Source organism: Ixodes scapularis, unplaced genomic scaffold (genome assembly GCF_016920785.2).
Source record: "Ixodes scapularis isolate PalLabHiFi unplaced genomic scaffold, ASM1692078v2 PGA_scaffold5__190_contigs__length_132052651, whole genome shotgun sequence".
In the NCBI taxonomy this organism is placed as follows: domain Eukaryota; kingdom Metazoa; phylum Arthropoda; class Arachnida; order Ixodida; family Ixodidae; genus Ixodes; species Ixodes scapularis.
Genome location: NW_024609880.1, coordinates 11,164,851 through 11,183,705, shown reverse-complemented (window position 1 = coordinate 11,183,705; position 18,855 = coordinate 11,164,851). Strand labels below are relative to the sequence as shown.

General features: G+C 45.1%; 1 protein-coding gene across 10 annotated transcripts in view; it reads left to right on the top strand.

Annotated features, from left to right (window-relative positions):
• The window catches only part of LOC115320370 (E3 ubiquitin-protein ligase RNF13), a 40,237-nt gene that overhangs the window by 7,355 nt on the left and 14,027 nt on the right, over nt 1-18,855 (top strand). For 3 of the 10 annotated variants that reach the window (XM_040502702.1, XM_042294377.1, XM_040502703.2), the window contains exons 2-6: nt 3,804-3,897; nt 7,473-7,565; nt 8,604-8,729; nt 12,882-12,999; nt 15,793-15,880. In XM_040502702.1, coding sequence (XP_040358636.1) covers nt 3,805-3,897; nt 7,473-7,565; nt 8,604-8,729; nt 12,882-12,999; nt 15,793-15,880 — 518 coding nt within the window. In that variant the 5' untranslated portion in view covers nt 3,804. Of the gene's footprint in view, nt 1-3,732; nt 3,898-7,472; nt 7,566-8,603; nt 8,730-12,881; nt 13,000-15,747; nt 15,881-18,855 lie in introns of all 10 variants that reach the window. The other 7 variants (XM_040502700.2, XM_042294373.1, XM_042294375.1 and 4 more) reach the window with 3 other exon arrangements.

Below are 18,855 nucleotides of genomic sequence, written 5' to 3'. Positions count from 1 at the left end.
CAGGGGTGGAAACATGGCACAGAGGCTCACTGGAGAAAGATCAATCTTGAGATCCTCGTCTTCGTCGCCACGTGGGGTAATCCACCTCGTTGTCTCTCCAATCTCCACCGGCAATCGGCGCTCGTTCACGTTATCACTTACAGTGTCCCCTCCCGCACGCGCGCTCTTATCGCTCCCTTCGCGTTGGCGCACCGTACAGTCTGCGAGGAAAAAGATTGCCCGTATGTAAGCGTCGACTTGATACTCGGGGCAGCTCTCCAGATCTTGTTTGCGGGGCAGACTTTGCGAAGACGCACTCTTTCCTCTCGCACCGTCCTGTCTGTGCCCTGCTTCCTTATCTTATGGGATGAAGTCACTGGCTTCTCATTGCTCATTGCAGCTCCAGAAAACTGGAGATGCCAGAGTCACCGCGGCAGTCGTTCCAGACTCTCCACGGCTTCTGTACAATCGAGGAACGATTACCTCAGCACAAGACCATGACAGCTTTGGCCAATTAAAGGGACACTACAACGAAATTTCGGCGCTCATTTTTTTGTTTATATGTGTTCAATGGAGCAGTATCACATCGAACATACCAATATCTTCTTAAAAAAGTCTCGAAAAGGGATTTTAAAACGAATCAAACGATTAGCAAAGAGCACCTGGTGGGTGTCGCTAACGCCTCGCTTGTAGTGCCCGTCTAGGAACCTTGACAGTTAGTGATGTTGAGTGTCTCGCCTCCGGCCACGATGAGAGAAGAGGGGAAGGAGGAACTCCCCTCTTCCCGAGAATGCCTTTTCTGTGGTGCAAAAGTCCCTATTGTCCCTCTACAAGATTATAGAGGATTAACCCATCACTCAATATTCGTACAAAAGCAGCCACTTCGGTGGCTGGAACGACAAGGCCATCCTCTCGACGTTAGCCTCGTTGTAGCTTTGCTCGTTCTGAGACGACCTACGTCACGATTGCGTTGGATGTCACGTGGTCTCCGCTGGGCCTTCTCTGAGCGCTTGCCAGAGTGGGCCGTTTATAACGAAAAATACAGCCACCAGGCTCAAAATACAAACGTGCGATTGTCATTTACGGATATTGTGGGTCATATTCAACCTATTTTTGAACACGACGGGAATATTTCATATTTCATTGAAGTATCCCTTTAAAGCCGAGTAGATGTGCGGGCGTTTATTTGTGGTTGAAATCATAGCCTCAGTCTGTGTTATGGGGCTAAGCGCGCGCCTCGCCGGTCTGCGTATGCGCGAGGAGCAATGACGTCACACGGCGCACAGTTGGCGCGCCGGAGCCACTGTCGCCGCGCATGCCTTGCCGGTCTGCGCATGCGCGAGGAGCAGTGACGTCACGCAGCGCATAGCTGGTGCGCCAAAGCCGCCGCCGCCGCCGCGCGTGCCTCGCCGGTCTGCGCATATGCGAGGAGCAGTAACGTCACACAGCGCACAGCTGGCGCGCCGGAGCCGCTGCCGCCGCGCGCGCCTCTCCGGTCTGCGCATTTCAGAGGAGTGACGTCATAGCTGCGGCAGACGCACTGGCGCTGCCGCGTGCCCAGCTGTCCGCCTCCGTTGCGCAGTAGCCAAGTCTGACGCTGCACCGGAGCCGCTTGATAGCGCCTCTCATTCTGTGCGCATAAGCTCACACTACTTATATCCTGGCATAGCCGAGCTAAGCCACCGCAATTTTTTTTTTCACATTGAGAAGAAACATTCCAATTTTTGGGTGAGTTCTCTTGTGTGAACGTCAATGAGAAAAGTTTACTTCACACTAGCGATTAATTATATTCATATATTAAATCATTATCATGATGAACATATACCTTTCTATTCCCCTCACCTTGAACGGGGTCTTCCATCATCTTTAAGGGGTCCGCATCACATCAATGGTTAAAAACTTCTGTTGTAGAGCATTGGGGCACAGCCTTGCTCCTGCAAAAAATGAGACCAACGTTCTTGAGAATTTGAATGACAACCAACATCTGTGACCAACACAGATGTTGGTCAAACAGAGTTTGGTTTAGCGCTCCAGTTGATAGGTGGGACCTCAGGTCATTGAAAGCAAATAGTCTGTAGAGAGGGTCCATCTGAAACCGTGAGGAGCATTTGCAATTTAATGGTGGACGCCTCCTATGGAGATTGGTCGCAAGTGCGCATGTGCCGCGTTGTCGGGTGGCAAGGAGGAAGGCTGGCGGAAAAGCTGAGACTCTGGCAGACGATCAATGCCTTCGTTGCCTCCTCGCAGCTCATGTTGCAAATGCAGCCCATAAGCCACGCGACCTCGATCGAGCAGTCGGAAACTCGCTGTAATCTAAGTGCAGATGAAGGACACAGCGCAGCTGAGTAGTGCAAGTGCAGCATGCTCGTGTCTTTATATGTTTATTTAACTTTTGCAGTACCCCTAGCTGCCCTTGGGCCTACAGAAGGGTGCACCTCTTGACAGGTACATGCATCGCAACATAAATGTAGAACACAAAGCATGCACGGTAGGTGTAACACAAAACTATTTGAGAAAAGAAAGTAGTACATGAGAACAATCAAACTAAAACATCCACAGACATGAATATCGAACATAAAGAAAATATAATCTGACATTGCAAAGAAAGAAAGAAAAAACACACACAAGACAGTTTATGCAACCACATTGACTAAAAATTTAAAATGCATTACCTCTTATCCCTTGCGTATGATTTATCCCGGTGTTTCCCAATTGCATCACGGTGGGCCACCTCTGGGTAACAGCACCAAATCATACCCTCCGCTTCAGAAAGCAAAAAGGCTACTTAAAAAAATACCTTGGGATCGTCTGCATGTGTGCCTTAAAAGGGACTCTGGAGATTTGTTTTAGCTAATCAAACTAACTACATCTTCTAAATACTTGGGTTTTACTCCTGGCATGCTACATAGTATCTCTAAATTCAGAATAGCTAAGTACAAAATGGCAAATAAAGGTGATTCCAAAATTAACATTCAAATGTTGTCCCCCCTTTCTAGCAGTGTGACGTCACGGGCTGGAAGCTTGCAGGTCTTCTATGCAGGCCAGGAAACAGTGTGTCGCGCATTTGTTTTGTGCCACTTACGATGGGGTGAAGTGAGCTTTCACAGCTTTCATTTTACACCATCAAACTTGTAATTAGTGGTGAACAAGTTCTACTGCTCAAACAGTCCACCCAAGCCTGCCACTAGTGGGCTGCCAATAAAAACATTCAATTAAAAAAATATTGAGAACCTAAATTGGAAACTGAATAACTTCACAAAAACAAATGTTGGTAGTATAATATTTGAGTTGCTAGTTCATCTGTGTCTATTGGTGTGTTGATCCAATTTGGAGGTCAACCGTGGTATTTTTTTATCTGTGTGCTCTGAGAATACTTCGAAAAGAGGCATAAACCATTTGCACTTGTGTCTACTATATTTTCCGTGCTAAAGTTTGAGGACTGAACACCTTTAGAAGTGGAAACTTATTTTGGCGCGGATAACCTGCAGGTGCAGACCATACTAACATTTGTTTCTCGAGATTGTTTGTTATGAGACGAGACGTGACAGATTGTACGAATACTTTTTGTACAATAGGAAAACCTTAGTTTCTTAACCAAAATCTGCCCCTGCGGATTATACGCAGGGTGCAGACTATAAATCAAGAGTGCAGGGTACTTTGTTTGCCAGAAAATGTATGGCGGTTCCGGTGGCAGACGCTCCACGCGGCGTCGAGCCGCTTGCACTCCGTGACAGTGCGCGCCCCTCTGCGCAGGGACGTCGATGCGACTACAGGGCGGCGGCCGGGCTCTAGACCGCTGACGGTGTGATGTTCCCCCATCGCAGGATGCCTTGCCACATCACCATCCTCTACGTCCACAGCATTGTCAGCCTCGCCGCGCTCTTCCATGCGACGCTGGTGGCAGCCGAGATTGTTGTGGTGAGTCCTGTCGCCCCCCGTTTGTTCGGCTCGCCCGCCCGTTGCATTTCGAAGCGGCGTGTTAGTCTCCGTCGGGCCCATAGAAACGGCGCCGGAAACCGAAAAGAATAAAGCGGGGGTCGAGTTTTTTTCGTCCTCGTGTGGAACGGAGGGCATATCTGAGATGTAATTTCGACGTTCTGGCTACGGACAATGTAGCTGGTGCAGTGCATCTAACGGACATCTGCCGGTACAAAGGCCATCCGTGTCAAAGCCGACTGCAGTGGGAATGAATCCTTTTCTGGGAACCTCCCGCACACGTCAATCCTGCCCGTGGACTCAGGTTTCCAGCCCCGCCATTGTCGCGCCGCCGCATTGCGTGGTGCACGATTGCGAGGAACAGCTCGTCGCTTCTAGTCCGGGAAAAGGAACCCCAGTTTTATTTCGCCATGTCCTTCTATAGGCGACACTGCAGGTGTTGTGAAACGACAGCGTGGCACCTGCGGCGTTGTCACATTGTCGCATGCTCTCATTGCGCCAATACTACACCCGTTGCTCGTTATGTTTTCGATCGCTGCTTGCCTAGTGGGAGGTGGGGAGCCGCGCATGTGTGAGTTGGGCTCTTTAGAAGCTCACGCTTCTAAAGAGCACTTCTACTCACTTCTTAGACATATCTGAGTGCTTATAGTTTCCATTTGCCCTATGATGCCATTTAGTGTTATCTGTACCATTGACACAATCATAATCACTCTACTTTGTGACCCGAGGTATGTGCTCCTCACCTGTTGGAGCGAGTAGTTTGCTAGGGGATTTTGCGCCGCTTGGCTGCTGTGCTTGTGTGCCTTGGGCCGTTGCTTTGCAAACTCCGTGCGAGCGTCAGAAACTGTGAGAGTAACATTCACAGTTAAATGAAGTGAGTGATATAACGTCCACTACTGTTAGGTTTGTGTACCGAGACAGGCTGAAAAGCTAAATCGCCTACACTCGACACGTGAAGAAAGAAGTAAGTTTGGCGCATTCTTCCTACATTGCATGGAGTCGTTTTTACAAGCTTTGGCTGTTTGTGCAAGAAACCATGCTTTTGGCCTTCGATCTCAATAAAAGAAATGTGGCTAATCCAGAATGCACTTGCATATAGCTTAAAGGGACACTGACAGGGTATTTATGCTCGCTGAGGTATTTCGTTGTACGTGACATACGAGAGCCCAACTACCCAGAACAGAATTTGCGGCTCGAAATTCGGTTTCTTTCTGCCTAAAAACCGCCGATCGAGAACTGGCCGGATTGAGTCGCGCTCACTCTCTTTTCTGTGGTCACGGGCCGTTTTCTAAAGTTCAGACACGACCACCAAATTTCATCAAAGTCGTTGGTCATTGACGGCAGAGTCAATACTAAAAATAGAAAAAAAAATATGAAACCCATTTTTTGTGGCTTCCAAAAAGCGGCAAATATGTTGATTGAAAAAGGTTGCTCTGACAACCGGAAGCATTCTGTGCGTTCACTGCATAATTCTTACCATGGCGTCGTTTCGCGTATCGTGGGACTCGTGGGTGGCAGCGGACGACGGGCGTGGGACCTCTACTTCAGAACTGTCGTTCAGGGTACCGACAAATTTTGTCTTCCTTCGAAAGAGAAACTTTGGACCGATCAAAAGAATTGATATTCATCCCGTACGACACGCCCGGCCAGCAAGCCGATTGCACGAAGACGTCGCTGAGCCGTCTTCGTGCAATCGTGGCTGAAGATATCTCACTCGCAAACGTCAAGCACGAAGTGCGAACTTCAAGTCGAATACACACGTTTACGGTTTCTTTATTAGGTGTGAATGTGGCCAATGCGTGGTTCTGCCTGACTTCAAGCCGGGAGCGCATGTACTGGGGGGAAATCGGCAGCACACTTTCCGACATACAGTCGACCGGCTGCATTACTATGAACGATAGAGCTCCTTCAGTAGCTCAGTGGAAGACGTCCGATTCACACACAGCGGGCATGGGTTCAATCCCTAGTGTGGGCATACCATTTTTTTTTTTTCCAAACATTTTTCGACGTTTACATTTCTTTTTTTTTTTACAATTATTACTGACAAAAACAATTGTTGTAGACGATACGTCGCTGAACTAAATGGTATGGGATTAAATTTTTGACACCTCTGCCGCACAATGCCACTTTCAGATGCAGGACATGTGAGGCAGCTCTTCACACAACATCTTGGAAGTATTCTTTTCGGAGCCGATCACGGGAATTCACCACGGGCACTCACTACTAATTGCCAACACTTCAATGTGCAAAACAACCCATCTTGAGGTACAGAACAGCGAGCGGAACAAACATAACTGCAAAGGAGTCGCACGGCGAACAAATCCCGCAACGCATTTCGTCTGCTGCCATTGGAAAAAAAAAAAAAAAAAAAAATCGCACTGTTGGTTGTAGTTACGTGACTTCCGCCACTCACTCTCTCCTCTCCACTTCTCCGTTCGGTGCGGGAGTTTCAGTTTCGGCTTCGAGCTGTTGCGTTTTCTGGCTTTATTAAAAAAATATGTGACTCTGTAGCAAAATAGTAATTGGGTAGTATTCCGACACCATAATGAATCGCCTGGCAAAAATTAAAAAGAAATATTTTTAGGGGTGTCAGTGTCCTTTTAAGTCACCACATAAACTGTGGTGACAAAGCAAATAGTAATGCTTTGCAAGGAGCCGGACTTTTTCTTCTACAGTTCTTAGGGTAAATACAACTAGTATAGTCGTAGTGTCGTAAAACGCATCTGTTGCCATTTGTCTAGTGGTTTCCATTGGTGAATATTTTCCACTTGGGTGTTGGTAGGAAGTTTTATCTTTCGTCGTATAGTGAGCTCTGCACGTTTGCTGATGAAAGCCGTATTACACATTCCAGCTTAGTGCCAGCAAGCCAGCATATTGCCTCGCAATTATTGAGGAGGCATTGCGGATGGCTTTGTTTGAATTGAAAAGACTAGCCTTTCGTGCGGTCAAGTTTCGTTATCTCTCTTTATGCGACATATTCCTTTGAGGTGGTGGTGCACGCTGCGGGGAGTTTTAAGCTCGCTTTTCCAGACGATAGATAAATGCCACCAAAATTATATCAGTATCTCAATACCTAGTCTGAATCATTCGGACATGCGTGAAAGTTACTCATATGGAAAAATGTAAGCGGACTACAACAAAAAATCCTTCTAGATGTTGAATAATTTCACCGAGTGAAAATAATTGACAGAGGAATCAAATTTTGTAACAGTTCCACCCTTACTAGAGTATTACTAAAGGAAATCTATTCCAGGCTTCAAATGAAATTGTCCATTCATTGCGCTAGTTTTTAAGGGTGCAAGACTGCATGTTTGTTTTGCAGGAGGCAGTGTTCGCAAAACTGCGTTTGCGACGCCACATGGGGTGGTGCAGCCCTCGCACCAAATATCTGCCTTGCGTAGAACAACTTTCGAGCTGCCTCGCTCAGTCATTTTTTCCGCAGTTTTCTGGGTTGTACGGTACGGAAGTGGATATTTGGCTTTGTAATCACATCGTCTAGCACAGTACCGGTTGCTCAGTTGCTGCTTGAATATATTTTTTTTTAAATTGCTTTCCAGATACCTCTTCACACCAATTCGACGCCAGAGCTAAAGCACATCTTTGACCAGGAACTCAGCTTCTCGGCAATGATACCCGATGAAGGGGTTCCGGTGAGCATGCAGCACCTTTTTGCTTTCTTTCTGCTCTTTTCCTTAAGTAGTCGATATTAGAAGATCCATCTTCACTAGTGCTAGTTCTGCACTGGCCTCATTTTTCTCTCCACCTTTTGCTGTAGGGTTTGCTTTTCAATCAAATACGCAGTTGCTGTGACTGTTTTTACAGTTTTATGTCACAAATGTGAAACTGCCAAAAAAATAAACAAGAAGTCGTCAAACCCTCTTGGTTACAGCATAATATTTTTAGGTTCTACACGTGATTGCACAGCACCGCTCACTGACCAACAATTTCACATTTGGTGTGTGTGTGTGACTTTTTAATGACAGACAAGCAATCTCACCACTATAAGTCTTCTAGGAGAGGGATAAAAGCTTCTCCGATATGTAGACTAATGAAGAAATGGCCCTCTTGGCTAAAGAACAGGAAAGTACCTCCTTTCGGCACTTAGTTTTAGAAATAGGACTATCAATTTTGATTCACCCACGTTTACCGAAAGCAGTTGGCCTGAATATGAGTGTGAACATATCGGTAAGCTTCTGTGTCGTGCCAAAGCATGGTAATACATAGGTTTGAAGCACCGGTGGCACAGACGTCTGAAGCCGGTCAGTTCATATGTCTACTTTTAGTCTCTGTGGCAACTTAAGACGGAAATGAGTTCAGCTAATTAGTTTAACGTATTGGTTAGGAGCACCTGAACATTAAAAGGAAGAATAAAGAAGATAGAGGAAGAGGCAAACTACCTCTGGACTACTAACTATATTAATGAAGAACATCTAGTAAAACACGAAGATGAGGATTTTCATTAAAATGGTTGGTAGTCTAGTGACAGTTTGTCCTTTCCTCTATTTCCTTTGTCCTCCATTTTTATGTTCGGCCGGTCCCACCCAACTCTGCGACAAGTTCAGACATGGTAGCCTTTAAGCAGCGCATGGATCGGATTGGTGGTTTTCCGGCTGCACTGTCTGGCTGCGTGCTTACCCTGCATGGGAGTAAAGCGTAATTTATGTTTGCGATGTACGTCTCATCGTCAGGGCCGGCTAGAGATTGCGTCGCCACTGACTGCGTGCTCGGCGATCAGGCCCCCTCCCTTCCCGTCCAACGACAGCTTTGCCTGGTTCGTGCTCATTGCCAGGTTTGAGTGCGGCTTGGCCGAAAAGGTGAGCCTCCTTCGCCTGCCCACGGGGTCCAGGCTGCAGTCCGTCTCCCACTTCCATGCTTTCTGCACGCTGCATTCGACCGTCAAATACTTCGAAATGGCCTACAGCAGGCTTGCGATAATGCGAGCTCGAATATCTCACACTTCGAGTTCATTTAAACAAGTTTAAATTTTGATGTATTTATATATAAGCCTCTTAATTTAAACAGCATTTTCGGGTGAATCACACTTTTTGTTCTCGCTTCTGCGGGTGTTGCCTTTCCACATTGCGCTGATGCTCGGTAAGAAGTGCGCTCAACGGTGCCAGTAGTTCACAATAGACAAATTTTTTACTGGATGAACAAGCTTGATTTTGTTTTGGGGTGTCACGTGCTGTCAAAGCAGTCCACAATACACAGCATTTTAGAGGGATGAACAAACTTATACGTCTCAACAATGTTTCATGTCTGGAATGTTAGCTCATGAGTAGTAGTCCTGTGTAGAGGTCACCATCAAATATATGCTTTGTATGTGTAGTCATCCGTATAACTAGCCATAATTTTATCTTGCATAATATTTAGATGAATTTCTGGTAATTAAAACTTCCTATAATTCAAACAAAATTTGTGGTTTCCTGGAGTTTGAATTTATGAGAATCTACAGTTTGAATTCACGAGAATCTACTCAGTCGGGTGAACCTAGCAAAAAAACGCACAGATGGTGCTGCAGAGTAAAACAATTACAATCGCCAACTTTTTTTTTTTTTTTTTTTCGGATTTTGTTTGGATGAGAAAAAAGTCGGAATGGAACAGTTATAAATTCCACAGATCACAAGAACAAACTTTATTTCGTTTAAACTGGGTGAGAAAAAGTCACCGAAGTTGCATTGCTTCATGTGTCGCCTCCCCGCAATAACATCAGCTTGCACCTTCGCGAGCATCATGCTTTCACCGTAGACATGTAATAGTAGCGTTAACACCTTCATAACGTCCACGGTTGCGGGCAGTCAGCGAGGTCGTCGCCAGAGTCCTTTCAGGCTGTGTGGGAACCTGCCGTACTGGTAGGAATATCCATCCCATTGCTGCGCAGATCAGTGACTGGGCACTCGTCGACATTGGCCACTGTTTCAAGGTCCTCGGCCATGCGGTGATCGAGATTGCAAAATGGCAAAATGAGGGCAATAACGGTGATGACGTTAACATGCAGAAAAAGTCGCAACGTAGCGTCATTGCCGTGGCGTCGCCTAGCGGGGCGACGCCACGGTAGTGACGTTGCCCCGCTAGGCGACGTCACTACCGTATTGTGCTGCCAAACCAAGCCAATCCATTTGCAGCCAAGGTAGAATTCAGAATGGCGGTTTCTGCATGTTGTCTCTGCTGCTTGCTCGCAAATATTTTGTCCAAAGAGTCAAAGTTTTAGACTTCAGGCCGTCCGAAAAATTGGTTGCGAATATGTACTACCGTATTTCCTGGAGTATAAGTTGCACCCTTTTATTTGTGGCCCCTCCATATATATATTGAGCTGTTTTCGCGGAAAAGTTGGTTTATAGGTCGCTCCTTTTTGCATAGTTTACACCAGTTATGGGCAAAATACATTAAAATATGTGTCGAAATACAAATACAAAATACTTCGTCAAAAATGTATTTAATTACAAATCTAATTACATTCCCAAAAAAGTATTTAAGTACAAAATACAAATACAACCAAATGTATTTGGTCTCCTCCAAATACTTTTCCAAATACATTCTTCAAAATTTGCGTCAGCGACTTCAGGGCACCTGCAACGGGTTTCTGGGTATCTCATTATAATTTTGCATCGCACCACCGGGAGTTAGTGTGTGAGGCTCTAGTAACGTAATAGAAATATAATCACAAAAAAATGTAATCACCTTGAACGTAATAGGTGAAAAAAGTACAGAGCTTCAAGCAGCTTTTTGTCGATTACATTTTGGTATAGACCAACAAAGAACCGAGAGACCAAGACGTGCAGCACTAGCTAGAGAATTTTTTATTGTTGCAATTCGCACCAGTGACGAAAATCTGGACGACCCGCGCCTTTAGAATGTTCCAGGCAAAAATATGGATGGAAATCAGGCTGGAAAGCATCACAAGTTGTCACAGGCACTTATTTAGCCAGTCTGCCTGTGAACGTCGATTTCGTCACTATTCTTGCCCTGGACTAACACCGTAATCACAAAGTCATAAACGCTTGTGCTTGATTGAGAGACACTGCATTCGGTGCAGAACGTAGTTTTCTTACTGCTCTGGACAGTGCCTTTAAAATAAAACTGAGGAGAAAAAGAAAAAAGCCCCATGGCCGAATAAAAAATGTCGACTATATCTTCCAACCACATGCATAAAAACAAAAATTGTAACTTTGGCAATAACATTTATTTAACGTAATAGAGGCAAGTGCAACATTAAAGAGAAGACCTTCTCAGTACAGTGTAATTTTGGTGCGTGCTAATCTGTGAAGTTTCGACTAATACGACTTCAGCAGCAGAAGCTTTTCGAACAACGTGTCGACCCCTGTTGGGGCACAGAATAAGGCTGCCAAGGGAAAATAGGCGCTCAACGGGGGCAGGCGAACATAAGTTCGTATTGTACCTTAGAAACTCACACTTCACACCAGGGACGCGTCTTAGGTTGAGCAAAATGAGTCGTGACAATAAATTTCAGGGATGTATTTTCGCCCACAAAATTGTATTTAATTACAATTGTATTTGAAATACCCCCGTTTTAGTATTTAAATACACACGTCAAATACATTACCCAATTTGTAATTAAATACAAATGCAAAATACACAAAGTATTTGAAATACATATTTCAAATACTTGTATTTGAAATACTGCCCATCCTTGGTTTACACTAAGAATTTTTTCTATTTCCGTGCATCGGTATTGCGAAGTCGGAGTTTCGCACAATCGGCTAGTTCACACATACCGTTTTAAGCGCAACTACTTCAACATCTCGACTCACGAAAAATGTTAGAAGCACAGCACTGTCTGGCAATGGCAATCGAGTGTTTCACTGCCAAAGGACGTAAACCGCACAGAATGAGAAGATAATCGACTTTATTCTAGTGTACATGTGCTGAGCGAATGAAAGTTTAACGTGTGAACGAAGCTTTGGACCACCACAGCCACTGAGACCGACACGAGCATCGACGCACTGGTGGATAGATAAATCTTGACAAACTTCTTTGTGTACCTCTAAGATCGGCTAGCTGCAATCCTTCCTTTTACATGTAGCAACATGGCTGGAGTATGCTCATGAAACGGAGATTAAGAAAGACGCGAAAAAGTTGTGCAATGCATGTATACCAGCCCTTTTACCTTTAAGTGTTACTTAAGTGAAGCAGAAGAGTACGGAACCATAGTTGAATTAGGCAATGTCAATCACATGCTGTAAAAGCATTATTCTCACTGTCTTGCCTATCCGGATTGAGCCTCTTTGAGGAAACCGTAAAATTTCTCGCTTTCCGAGTCAGTTATGAAAAGTGTAGAAAAGCGTGGCAACAGCAGTGCCTCCTGGAAGGCGCAGCACTACCAATGGCTACATAGCTACGGTGCTCCTTGAAACATGGCGTGCGGAGCATAGAAACGTGGCTTCGCACCTTGACAAAAAACAAACAAACATATAAGTCGCATTGTTGTGTAAGATGCACCCAGAAAAATGTTTGAAAGAAGCCATGACTTATACACCAGAAAATATGGTGTTTCTATTGTGAAGTTCAGGGTTCCTTACTTAAAGAGACAACGAAGGCAATTTCGGATATTTTTTTTGGAGATTGAACTGGGTTCCAGGCACGTCCCAGGCAGCGTTGCCCAATTTTCAGTCACTTTTCAGTCACTGACACTTTAGATGTCATCATTCCTGATGGGGTTGAAATCCCCCTGAAAGTTTCAATCAATTTGAGGGAACGGTTAAAAAGGTGTCGCCCCTTAACCCGAGTTCTTTAATGTCGCTCGATGTTGCTCGAGATGACCGGAGAAATTTCATAAACAACGCACGGGTGCGTCTTTCGGGCGGTTCGCGAGGTCTCACGAGCCAACCGTGTGAAGTAATTTTTTATCATTTTTACAAATGGGGCTTCAGGAGAAAAGTTTAGGTGTTGTATTGCCGGCTTCGGTCCTGCGATCAGGTTTCTTAGGGGTCTCGTTGGTGCGGCAGGCACGTTTTGCGCAGGATGCTGGCTACGATGTAGCTGTGATCTATGACCGCAAGGCTCACAACAATGGTCCCTTTGAGACTCACATCACTCCAGAACCCAAGTATTACCCTGCCAAAGGTATGTATAATATTGTTTTTTTTTTGCATTTTCATTTTCTTATTGTGTCGTCTGTGCTTCTTTTTCGTAGTACCGAAGTACGATCTCTGGGCAAAATATTTCAAATAAAACCCCTCCCTATTTCTTTTGCTTTCTGACGTTTTGCGACTCCCTAATAAGATGCAATATTTAAGTGTGGCCTCAAATATTAGTGGTCCTGTCTATTATATAATAAAATATTTTCTAATTTTCATAACCACTTCGGTTTTACAATTCACAATGATGTCTTTACAACTGCTTACCCTTTTCTGAATGCGTTAAATCTTTTCCAAACTCGAAACAGATAAATTAAAAAGATCTGGTGTGTAATTCTGCATATAAATATGATGTTTCTATGTCGGTGCTAGGTGGCGCAGGTTACCAATAGTAAAGCCTGGGGGTCCCGTGTATCCTTTCGTTCGTTGTAGCAAGCCAGGTGATTTTAGCTACCATGTGCCGCCGTCGACCCCTAACCCACGGTTAAAGATAACGCCACATTAAGAAAACAGGCCCCAAAGGCCTGCCTTTGGGTGTGTGACATCGAGTTTCATGTTGGAGCAGTATGCGATCCGAGAAGCTCGTTCAAACCAGTGGCATTAAAAGTCTCTTAAGTTATGCAGAAATTAGGACTTCATGCTCTTTTTTATTTCTTTTATTTTATTAGCCTAGCTTTAGTGCTCGTAAAGAAACTCTAAAAAATCCAAGAACACGCTGAGCTCCCCAAAAGAAATGTTTTTAAAAGTTTTTTTTTTAGTTTTTAAAGTATTTTTGTTTTTTAAGTGCCCGGACAGGGCACGTGTAACTAAACGAGCGTTCCCTGGGAAGAACAATATTAGCGCAATATTTTTGTCACGGATTCATTTGAACGATTATGAAAGGCGCTTCTATTTCGGGGTCGACGTCTCGAAATAGAATCATGTCTCACAATTGCTCCTAGCTCAAAGGAAGTCCCACAGTGTAAATATCGCACTAATTTATTTTTTATTTAGTCTTGTTTGAGGGAAAAGTTTTAATTTTTGTCCTGTCCTGGTTAACCAAAAAAGAAATGGTTTGTTTGGAAGTTTCAAGTCCCACTATAGCGACAAGCAAAAACAACCAACAAGCCTCAAGCTTGTGCAGCATGCACGCGAAGGTACACCTCCGGCAGGCTTGCCGAAAGGTGTTTGATTCTTGTTGGTGTCGGTCATCTCTGTTTGTCGCTCTAGTGGGACTCGAGCGTAATTGGAGAGTAGAGAGGGCCGAGTGTTTGTGAGCCGTAGCCGACTGCGGGTTATCAGCCTTTACAGGCTGGATGCTTAGTGGCTAGCCAGGGACGGTTTACTGAGTGTGCCCAGCATTCATTCCATTTTGTTCTCGCTTCAATTGTTTAAGTCCAGTTCCGTGTGAAAAAAAGAGAGGTGAAAGGTCTCTAAATCTAAGGAAAAGGAACTGCATTCGTGGACTTTAGGAACAGCATGTAAAGCTGTATCTGGGGAAGGTGTCGTAAAGGGGACACTGAGAGGGTATTTATGCTCGCCAAGGATTTTATTTGTACTTGACGTACGAGAGCCCAACCACCCAGAAAACCATTCGCAACTTGAAATTCGTTTTCTTTCCGCCCGAAAACTGACGATCGAGAACTGGCCGGTTTGAGTAGCACTCACTCTCTTCTCCGTGGTCATGTGCAGTTTTCTAAGGTTTAAACAGAACCTCCAAAAATTATCAGTAACGGGTCATGGAAGGAATGTGCACAATATTAAAAATAGAAAAGAAATATGGTACCCATTTTTTGTGGCTTCTAAAAAGCTGCAAATACGTTGATTGGAAGAAAAAAAATAAGTATCGCAGCCATGTGACTTTCGGTAACTTTCTCCTCCTCTATGTTTCTTCCTCCCCAGTCCAGTTTTAGTTTCCAGCAGTTGCGTTTTTTTACTTTATTAAAAATATATGTGACGATGTAGCAAAATATTGGTTGGGTAGTCTTTCGACACCATAATGAATCGCCTAGCAAAAAAATGAAAGCAAATTTTGAGAAAGGTCAGTATCCCTTTAAGGGAGCATTAAAGAAAATGACAGGCAAGTTCTGCAGAGTGGAACTGACAGAATGCCAAGTACTGTCTTCCACAATATTAAAGACCCATTTGGTGAGGCAGTTTGTATAGCGATGTCAAGCTCACAATGGCCACAGGCACTTTATCTTTAGATAGAGAACAGAACGAAGGTTTGTTCATCTCACCCCGGGCAAGGGGGAGGTCTAGCTGGGACGAGTCCTGCACACCTCCTCGAAATTGCCTCATCCACTAGGTTTTCCGTATTGGTGAAGGCTGTACTTTCACCCCATATAGCATAAAGCTAAAGAGGCAATCTGAGAATTTTTCTTGCGGCTGTTCTACCCACCGGGACCGTTTGCCGCAGCGATAGGCGAACCCGCCGGGAAATAAAAATTCCTCTGACAGCTGTTGTACCCGCTGGGCCTAGTTTGCCACAGTGATCGGCAAACTGGCCCGGAAATGAAAGTCTCTCGCGGCCGTTATACTCACCGGGCTGGTTTGCTGCAGCGATCGGCAAACTGGCCCAGAGATAAAAATTCCTCTTGCAGCTGTTATACCGGCCTGGAGCTAAAAATCTCTCTTGCGGCTGTTCTACCTGCCGGACCGTTTGCTGCAGCGATCGGCAAACCAGCCCAAAGCTCTTTTGCGTTTTTTCCATCACATTCTTTTTGTTTTGCCTTCTTCCACAATTCGGGTGAAGCGAGGAGCAAGAGCAGTTCGAAACGAGTCGCCGTTGGGGTTGCAGGCAGGGACGAGAACGACCTCAACATCTACGCAGTCATCGTGAGCGAGGAGAGCGGCATACGGCTCAAGCGGTACACCTACAAGGACGAGTAAGCCCCTCCGAACTGCGCTCAAACGCTGCAATGCCTCGCCCCCCCCGAGTTTCACGACGTACGGAGTTCATTTATTTATTTGTTACTCTATACTTCTCGAACCGGATTCCCAGGAACTCAGGCGTTCCCCAACCTCCCGAAATTCCTTGACCATCCCTCCCCTAAGCGGTTGGTTTTTCCAGTTTTAGCATCATTTTGCGGATCGGAGGGACCCATTGATGCGTAACTGTAAGGCAAAAGCTTCCTAGTTTGCAAGGTCTCCAGTCTACGTCCCCGCTTTACCGCATCGATGCTGAGTTCAGGATGCTGGGTTCCTCTTCTGCCACTCTAGCCAGCTAGGGGTTCCTCGAGATAGTTTGAGGACCTCCGCTCTATACTGCCAACGTTTTTTGTGTCCCTAATCCTTAATCATCATTGTCATCTATTATCCTAGAAGGCCCTGACAAGCATTATGCAAGGGAGCGGTACATTTTTTTTTTCAACCGAACAATTTTGCATGCAGTCTCACCTTAGTAAAAGAAGGAATTGGTCGGATAAAGCAGAAATGAAAGTGGTTACAGAGGCAGCAAGTTTATGTGTGTCAGTTATGGTAACAATGTTGTTTGGTTGTATGTCCCAATCGGTGATGGCCAAAGGTAAAGTTGACCTGCTGTATGGAATAGTTGATGAAAAAATAAGCCCCAACTTACAAGAGTGGTGAAAGTGGGGGGAAAATCTGCCAAGGGGGTAAAAGCGCCGTTTCACGAAGGGGCATGTCATGGTGAAAGACATAGTGAAGGCGCCTTAATGAAAGTGTGTGGAGGTTAGCAGTTTTGCGTAATCCAGATATGCTTGTGAATTCATCAGAAAAAAGAGTGCTTGCAGCTTTCTCTTGGATGGATTAAAGTTTTATAACTAGGTAAAATTGTACAGGGCACTGTACAAAAGAAGCGAATTCAAATTTGGACCGAAATAAAGTTAAGTACGCTAGTAGTCATATCTGTGGCGTTGCGGGTTTCGGGTTTCGGCGAAAAAGGCCTAGGAAGTGGTTTGCGTGAGCTACCATATTATTGATGTGAGATGTCCATGAAAGGTCGGATGTTAAATGAATATCGAAATATCTAAATGAATGCAAACGGTGACAGGGGAAGCATCGAGATGGCAAAAAAAAAAGTTGAAGAAGAGCACAATGAGAAAACGAAAGGAATTTGGAATCGTCGAAATTTAGGGCCATCTGCCAATTACTGCACCATTGATTAATTTGTTTAGTATCTGTTTGCAAGGTATGCTGATTGTCGGGCGAGAGAATGGGCCCGTAAACTATCTGGTCACGATGTGCTCGTGAATGTCAGTAAAGGAGCGGTGCAACAATATTCAATTGGAATGTATTTCACTTTACACAAGCTTACTGGCACTAGAGGGACTCAAGGATACTCGCACGAAACACCACTGGCCAAGAAACTCTTTTGTTGCGGTGTAATTTCAAGGACAAAAGCGATCATTTTCATTCAATCTCTCGTTTGCAAAATTTGATGACGTAACGCGGGGATCGCAGTAGACCCCAATGATGATATTTGAATGTAGTTATAGATTGGACCTGAGCATTGCATGGGCACTCGATTTGGGCTCGTGATAATTACTAGTTCGAAAAGCATTCAAGTAGTGGACCGTGTCCAATCGCTGCAACGATAAAAATAGCCGAGCCATAACAATGTCTGGAACTCAGCGCGTGTCCTGTGCTTTGCCAACCCCAGCGCTTGGCTGTGATCAACATTGGCGGCATATAATCGGCTCCAGATCACGTGGCCGCTCGTTCTGGCTGCGAGTTGAGGGGGTGAACGCTTCTCGTTTTTTCTTTCATTTTTTTCTGGGACTTCTATTGCGTGGGGTGAAAAACGAACGCATGTTTCATAGGTCATTAACGTCAGGGATCCGTTCTGAGCGGTATTTGCGCAAAGTACAAAAATTGTTGCATCGCCCCTTTATGTTTTAATATAAGACATTGATAAGGGACCCTATCAAATGCTTTGGAAAAGTTGAGAAAAATGGCGTCTGTCTGAACGTTTGTGGTAAGGTGGGTGTGAATGTCGCAAAGAAATGCCATTAGTTGGGTTTCACGAGAGTATGGTTTCCGTAATCCACGTTGGAGATTAAAAAGGAGGTTGTTACCGTATTTACACAATTGTAAGTCTACTCAATTATAAGTTAACCCCCCCATGTTGCACATCAGCAAAAAAAAAAAAATATTTAGATGCGCATTTTAGTGCGAACACGTGAGAATGGCAAGGTATCTGTTTCGAAAGTCCAGCCTCCAACACGTGATCGATGCCTTCTGGTGTGCTTTGGCTGTGCATGCACGCGAGAGGTGCATGAGATGGCCAGGCGTCATCGAAACTAGGAATTTCACGCTGGAGGCGGGAAAACCGAAGCTGCTCCCTGTTCTCACTCCATCTGCGACTAGACTGCGACTCATCCGCTCTGGTGATGTCAGTCCCGTCGTCATCACTGCTACATTCTCGAAGCACGTCGTCGGCGTCGTTCTAAGAAATCTCCCACTTTGCCAATGACTGCATCTTCCGTGCTTGCTCGGCGATCGCGTTGCACGTCACGGGTAGGGACTGATTGCGCACTTTTGCAGCGTACGTTGCAAGCCTTTGGCCCACGGAAGCCTCTTCATTTGCCGTCACACTTTAAGATCCCGCGCCATTGCAGACTTCACCGGAGCATCACCCGCTCCGATTGGTCGAACTTGTGTCCAACAGCGCAGTTGGTTTTTTCTGGGTGAAGAATGGCCATAAACTATCACCAAAAACCTAAACTGACCAGATCACACGTGTCAATAAAAAAAAAAAAAAAACGTATTTAGCATTTCAGCATGATCTCGACACTCGATCGACAACGTGCGACCGTGAATCGCGCGAAAAACTGCTAAAAGACACCGCGGGGAGTGAGCCGTGAGGCTGTTTCAGCAGCATCCAAAGTGGCTCTTACAA